Source organism: Zea mays, chromosome 9, assembly GCF_902167145.1.
Source record: "Zea mays cultivar B73 chromosome 9, Zm-B73-REFERENCE-NAM-5.0, whole genome shotgun sequence".
Taxonomy (NCBI): domain Eukaryota; kingdom Viridiplantae; phylum Streptophyta; class Magnoliopsida; order Poales; family Poaceae; genus Zea; species Zea mays.
Window position 1 is genome coordinate 153,541,719 of NC_050104.1, and position 6,923 is coordinate 153,548,641.

Sequence of the window (6,923 nt, forward strand, 5' to 3'; positions counted from 1 at the left end):
ATCATGTCAGATGGAAGATTGAAGTGCACTTCATATCTTAGCTTTCATGAGTAGTATGCATCTATTGGGATTTCATATACATGATTAGATGCTTAGGCATACAACACTATACCACGTATAGTGTAATGACAAAAGAGTTTGTCATACTCATTGCCCTTCTCTTTTTAATGTGCTTATATATTTGCTTTCAAGCAAAAATATATGAATACAAAGTGTTAGTCTACAACATAATGTAGACACATACTCATAAGTCCACAAGTCTTATGATTTTCTTTGCTATTCATTTTGGGCTTGCACATCAAGCCAAAAAAACACATTAGTTCTTTTCATAAGAACCACAAGTGAAAGGGAGCATCTCACTTCCTCCAAAATAAAGAAGTGAATCCCCATATTATGCAAAGATGAAATGAACATATCCAATGAACATTAAGGATAATTAAGCCTATTAGGCGAGTTCTTCAAACTCTATTAAATAATTATCCTCCAAATGGTTTAACCATTTTCTGATGTTGTAATATGCTGCAAAATATATCATATCTTCATATGTTGGAGAATTATAGGTATCACATACAGTGTACCAACAGATTTTTGAAAAATTTGGTGGACACAACGTAGATAATCTCCATGTAATGAAACAATGGAGTAGATCTCCCAGTAGTGGGCAAAACTTTTGCTGCCTGAAAGCATGGTCTCTGGGCTGATATATTCAAAGAACATACCGCAGCCAATGCTTAGGACTCCACTACCCTGTGCTTGACCAAAATTTCAAAAATAAAATGGAAATCACCATAAAGGTGAATAACCAACATCAGATCTCCAACATATCTACTTGGAAGAACACATAGGTAATCATCATAACCATATGATGTAGACCTCTTACTGATGGGCAAATAACATTTTGCTGTCTAAAAGCTTGGTCTCAGGGCAAATAAATTCCAAGAATTTATTGCAGCCAAAACCTAGATCTCCATCAGGCGTCCTCATCCCAGGCGGTGGCGGCCCTTGGGCATAGGTGCGGCAGCCCCCGGCCTTGTCGGCGTGGGAGCAGCTCCCCGGCGTGCGCGTGCGGGCTGCACCAGCGCACGGCTTACCAGGGCGGGCGCGCGGCACCCCCGGCGGCGGTACGGCCGCCCGGCACGGCGGCTCGGGCGCGGCCGGCCCCGCCCCCCCCCCCCGGCACCGGCGCGGGCGCGCGGTTCCTGGCGCGCATGGGCGCGGCCCCAGGAGGCGCCTGCGTAGCGGCCCTGGCGGCGAGCGCGGGCAGGCCCCCGGCGGCTCGGCTGCGGCGGCCCTTGCTGCCCGGCGGCGCTGGGCACGTGTCACGGCGTGGGCGCAGCCGCAGGTGCGCGTCGCCGTCGCGACTTGTGGCACCGCCACGGCCCGACGCGAGCGCGGCGACCCCAACCCCAGCGCGGGCGCGACGGTTTCGGCCCAAGCGCGACCCCGCGGCGGCGGGCGTGGCCTCCCCCGATCCCAGCGGCTCGGGCACTCGGCGGCCCTGGCCCCGGTGGCCTGGCGCGGCGCCCTCAGCCCCGGCGGCCCTCGGCGGTTTCGCCGCGGCGGTGCCCGAGCGCGATCCCGCGGCGGCCGGCGGGCGTGTCCTCCCCGGTAGCGCGATTGCCTACGGTGGCGGGGCATCGGCGGCCCGTGCGCGGCACCCAGGGCGCAGCGGCCTCCGTCCAGATCGGCGCGCGCAGCCGGCGCACAGTGCGGCCCGCGGCTGGGTTGGGCTCGGTCCCGATGGGCGCGTGCGGCCAATGCAGGCATCTGCCTCGCCAATGGCGCGGACGGCCCGGTCGTCGACCCAGCGGCCATCTCTAGCACGAGGGCGCGGCCCCCGGCAGAGCGGGCATGCGGCACCTCCGACGCGAAGGCATGCAGCCCAGTGGCGTGTGGCCCCCGATGGCGATGACAACGGCAGTCCGTACGCGCAGACCCCAGCGAAGCGCAGCCTCGACGCGGACGCGGCCAGGTAGCCTGACGGCACATTGGCACAGGCAACGTCGTTCTTCAGAAGTCAAAAAGGAATTGTGTGCATCATACGTACAATTTCTAGACATCGTAGTCCATCCTTTTCTCTCGCAAGCCACAGATTCTTCCTCTATCTTTGCATCTGTGATCTTGCGACCGCTTCGTATTTCTATTCGCTGGACTGTTGAGCAGCGTCCCCATGAACTTGTCCTCGAATCGCTTTCCGTCCGACAGACGCCGGGTGCATGGACATTGCTGTCGACGGTGACCGCTCGGTTGAGAGCAAAGTGCTGATAACGTGTTGAAAATAGGTGTAAACGAGACACAGAGAGTAGAAAGGAAATGACAGTTATCTTTATTGCAAGGAAGACAATGCTTATATATACAGGCGAACTAGTGTCTTCCCAAGGGGTGCGTCCCTTGGGGAGAAACTGTCGCACCCCATGGAGGGGATTGAACACACATATTGTAACAGTAGCAAAATATATTGCTTCAGTAATGCAGCATGCAATGTAACAAAAAAGTCCATTGTAAGGTCTGTTAGCAAACAAGCAATCAGATTCAGAGATAATCATGCAACATCACAAAATAGATATTGAAATAAAGCGCACGTGAGCATCTAAGTTCTGGGAAACTAGTAATAACAGACCTTACAGTTCAAAAGTAACTGAAATTGAACACAGAACATCCAGTTGCCAGGGTAACCTATGAGCAAACTGTAGAGTGCGGATTACTGATTGTGGATGGGATGAACACGCTCTTTGGACAGATTCTGCTACATGATTGTGGCCACAAGGCAACCTAACAGAACTCTCTTAAGTTACAACTGGCTAAGCACTACAGTGACTTAGGCCCTGTTTGGAAACACCCAGTTTTTAAGAAACTGGTTTATAGAAATTGAGGTGGTTCCAAACATACCAGTTTATGACTAAGTTTATAGAAATTAGATTCTCAGTTTCTTAAAAACTGAGAAGCTGGCCTCTCCTAGCTAAAATATAAAAACTGGTTTCTTAAAAACCGGGTTGCTTCCAAACAGGGCCTTACAAGAAAATTCAGCTATCGGTTCAAGGTTCCACAGCTACTAATCAAAAACCAAAGAAACCAAGCTCCGTTGCCCTTTCCTTCTCGAAGGTTTCAAAGTATTGGTATATGATTGTCACAGCCAGCAGTATTCCAGTTCCTGAACCAATTGCACCCATGAAATCAGCCAGGACAGTCAATGCGCCGATGCATACTCCACCAAATGCAGCAGCAGTGGGGATGTATCGGTTCAGTTCCTTCTGCAAGTTTGACTCACGATGTCCTGGCATCACCATTTGTTGTTCCTGCAGAATATCCAGTGTCAGAGGATGATCACAGGTAATTGTTGCATAGTGAGTTTGCATAATTAGTGAGCCAAATATAAAACAGTAGCTCAACACGTTAAGCAAACTGCCGGTACACAGGCATGTGAAAATTCATTAAGATACATCATATCCCATTAGAAAGATTGTGTTTCTCTCAACACAGAACATGTCCATCCATCTTAGGTTTCCACATGGATTCAAAAACCAGAAAATGTAGTACAGTATCATATACTAAATACGCAAAGTTCTGACAACAAACAATCAAATGTATTTTAAAGTGTGATGAATAGTATACTCAATACTTGAAAGGATAGGATATACCCAAAGATTCAGCCTTTAATAGGAGTGCATGAAAACAGCTATCCATGTGTCCAAACCTTGACTTGTGGGTTCTGTTGGGTTTTTAACTCAGTCTATCCCAACTTGCTTAGGACTAAAAGGCTTTGTTGTTGTTAATGATTAGTGTACTCATACTAGCATCTAAATGTATCGATCATATATTTTTAATATAGACAAAAAAAATATATGATAAACTACCTTAGCATGGAAGATGAATTTGGGCCTGTTTGGCGTCCTCACAGAGTACTGTAGCTGCTGGCTGTAACAGCAGCTTCGCAGCACTTTACGCTGAAACCGAACAGGCCCAGAATTTTACATAAAAAGATGTGCAAAGCTGTTTGTACCTTGAGCTGCTTAGCAACATCCTTTGCTGATGAACCAGAAACTTCAATCCACGTTTTTGAGAACAGAGCGCAAGCTGACAGCATGAAGACCACATAAAACAGTGCATGGAATGGATTTGCAAGGACATCAGCCAAACTGCATTATTTCCAATGTGCTATTGTTAGTCAAAAGAATGATCAATTGTTAAATAACAAAAACAATAAAAATGATCATAACGAAAAGGTCTCCCCACTGAAGGAACTGGCTTTTCACCTTGATGGGGCAGTTACATAGTAAGCAAGACCACCAACAGGAACAGAATGGCCAGAGTATTCAGACTCCTTCCACATCCCAAGAAGGTTAACAAGGAAGTTTCCACTGTACTTCCTGTAGAGAAGCTGTGATAGCAATAAAATACATCAGCATTTACACATACACACAGAAGACATGACTTACTACAGCATTGGAAATGAGGTGCGTACCTGGGATATGAAATAGAGGTTGGTAATCAGTGCAGAGTGCAGAATGATGGGCATGTTTGAAGTGTAGAATAGCTTAATTGGATATGAGCCTTGCTGGCCACGAGCATTCTTTGATCTCACTGGAAGGACAACACGGAAGCCTTGGAAATAGATAACTATGAGGAAGACCAAGACTGTGGCAAGCAAATTGGTCACATTTGGAAGGTTCTGGCGGTAGAAAGCCTCACGAAGAGCACGGACTTTATCGGTTCTCGTAATCAACAGATGAAACAGTGCAATGACAGCCCCTTCAAATTCAGCACCACGACCACTGTTGATGGTTGTGGGGCTAAATGCCTTCCAGATGATATTCTCGCTACATGAAAGAATTCTTATTATAAGCTTTAAGTGCAACAGAACAGCACATCAATAAAAGGATTAAGTCCAAGATGCTTACCAGATATTGGTAGCAATGAACAGAGAAATGCCAGATCCCAAGCCATAACCTTTCTGGAGAAGTTCATCCAGACAGATGACAATGATGCCAGCAAAGAAAAGCTGAAGTATAATGAGGATAGCATTCCCTGTTCCAAGTTGGCTTACACTGCCATACATTCCAGACAGGACATATGCCACAGCTTCCCCAATAGCAATCAGGATACCAAGCAACTTTTGTGCACCATTCCTGAGTAAAGAAGTGCAATGTGCATCACAATACAAATCAGAAGGTTTATAATCTACTTTGACAGACTATGATAGAGAAATGCTACAGAAAGACTGCAGATGAAACAACCACCAACAGTTAGAATTGTGATAAATTGAAGGTTACATTATTTTTAATAAGACAACACTTACAGCAGAGCACGATCCTCTCTCACACTGTTGTCAACTTCAATGATCTTCGATCCAACAAGAAGTTGCATTACCATCCCAGATGTCACAATTGGAGTAATACCCAACTCCATCACAGTGCCACGGTTTGATGCGAGGATAACACGCATCCAGTAGAAAGGATCAGCTCCAGTTGTTGAATGAATGCCATAGAGTGGGAGCTGGCTGCAGACCAGGAAAATGAAGAGGGAAATAACAGTGTAGATAACTTTTTCTCTGAACGGTATCTTCCTATCCGCGCTCTGCACCTCTGGCAAGAAAGCAAGAAAAGGCCTGACCAGATGCAGTACCCTGAAGCCGCCAGCCATCTTCCTGTAATCAGCAAATGAGAAGTTCGTTGGAGTTTTGCGTGGTGCAATGACAAAGTTTCCATGCTGATCAGTAGGACCATACCGTCTATTATGGAAGCTTACTAAGATGCACTAGTATTACCGTAATATAAATGAGCCTATCCCGTCTATGGAAGGTTACTAAGATGCACCAGTTTTAATAATACAAATGAGCCTGTCCAGTGAGTCTATATAACAACCTTCTTTCTACATACACTTCCTTCTCGAGAAGGCGACTTGTGTTCATTTTGCAGTCGAACAGAATGATCAGATAGCAAAACAAGCCACAGAAGCTTAGAAAAAAAAAGGATGCAGACGAAGGATGCATACGATCTGCAAATACCTAATAATTTCCGTGCCTACCTAACAAACTGCACGAATGGATCATTATGTCGTGGCAAATACGCGACCATTAGTCCATTACTAAGCAATTATCTCAGATGAGTCAGATCCAATTAGCTCGGATCCAAACAATTTATCTGATCCTTAGCGTGACCAAACCATCTGCCACCTCTGTTGCATCGGTCTTGTTCGATCCACCGCGTGAAACCATCCGTCCCTAAAAATAAAGCGCAAATACAGCCCCTAAACGTCGACGTCATCCTCGTACCCACCAGAAACCGCCATGGATCTCAGCAATCTTGCTTACGCCCCCGTAAATCTGAAACCCGTAGACAGCCCAGATCCACACCGGGAGGAAGTGGTAAGGGGAAAGAGCGGGCAGATTTACCTGGCCGACGACGACCCGAGCCCGGCGCCGGGGAGGGCAGAAGCTTCGCCGCGGCAGGCGCTAGCGACGGCGTGAACACCAAGGCGAGGCGAGGAGAAGAGAGAGATTGAGAGAAACGAGGACGCGAACAGCGGTGGGTTTTAAGGGAGGCGGAGCTGGCAACTGGGGCACGGCGCGAGCCGCTCGCTGTAGGTGGGGCCGCGCGGGGTTGGATGGCGTCGCGGGGCGCGAGCCGTGCGATCTAGAACGGGCGGCCTCCATGGACTCCCGTGACGTGCAGGGGGGACGGAAAGGTTGTGTTCGCGTCGGACACACGGATCGGCCTCACGTGCCTAGCCAAGACACTGCTTGGCGGGGAATTCCCCGGATTTTAATTCTCGCGATGAAAATTTTTCGATGGAGCGAACGCTTATAAGGTATATTTTTTCTCCATCCTCGTTACCTATTTAAATTATAATTAAATTATATTTATTTATTATTAATATAAACCATTATCACTTATAATATTATGTGTACATTAGAATACACATTT

The 6,923-nt window shown here is 47.4% G+C and overlaps 1 protein-coding gene across 1 annotated transcript; it reads right to left on the minus strand.

The window, feature by feature from the left end:
- Positions 1-2,731: 2,731 nt before the first annotated feature.
- LOC100217058 (SecY protein transport family protein) lies at positions 2,732-6,487 on the minus strand. Its single transcript, NM_001359553.1, has 7 exons — positions 6,392-6,487; positions 5,297-5,644; positions 4,899-5,126; positions 4,463-4,817; positions 4,254-4,378; positions 4,001-4,136; positions 2,732-3,296 (listed from the first exon to the last, which is right to left on the minus strand). Exons 2-7 carry the CDS (start codon positions 5,638-5,640, stop codon positions 3,057-3,059), a joined length of 1,428 nt encoding a protein of 475 aa, NP_001346482.1. The 5' UTR covers positions 5,641-5,644; positions 6,392-6,487; the 3' UTR covers positions 2,732-3,056.
- Positions 6,488-6,923: the final 436 nt, after the last annotated feature.

Coding starts and splice junctions, on each gene's coding strand:
- LOC100217058 (NM_001359553.1), bottom strand. CDS start 5,640: ATGGCTGGCGGCTTCAGGGTACTGCATCTGGTCAGGCCTTTTCTTGCT. Junction 4,137..4,253: donor TATGTAACTGCCCCATCAAG/GTGAAAAGCCAG, acceptor GAAATAATGCAG/TTTGGCTGATGTCCTTGCAA. Junction 3,297..4,000: donor ATGTTGCTAAGCAGCTCAAG/GTACAAACAGCT, acceptor GATATTCTGCAG/GAACAACAAATGGTGATGCC.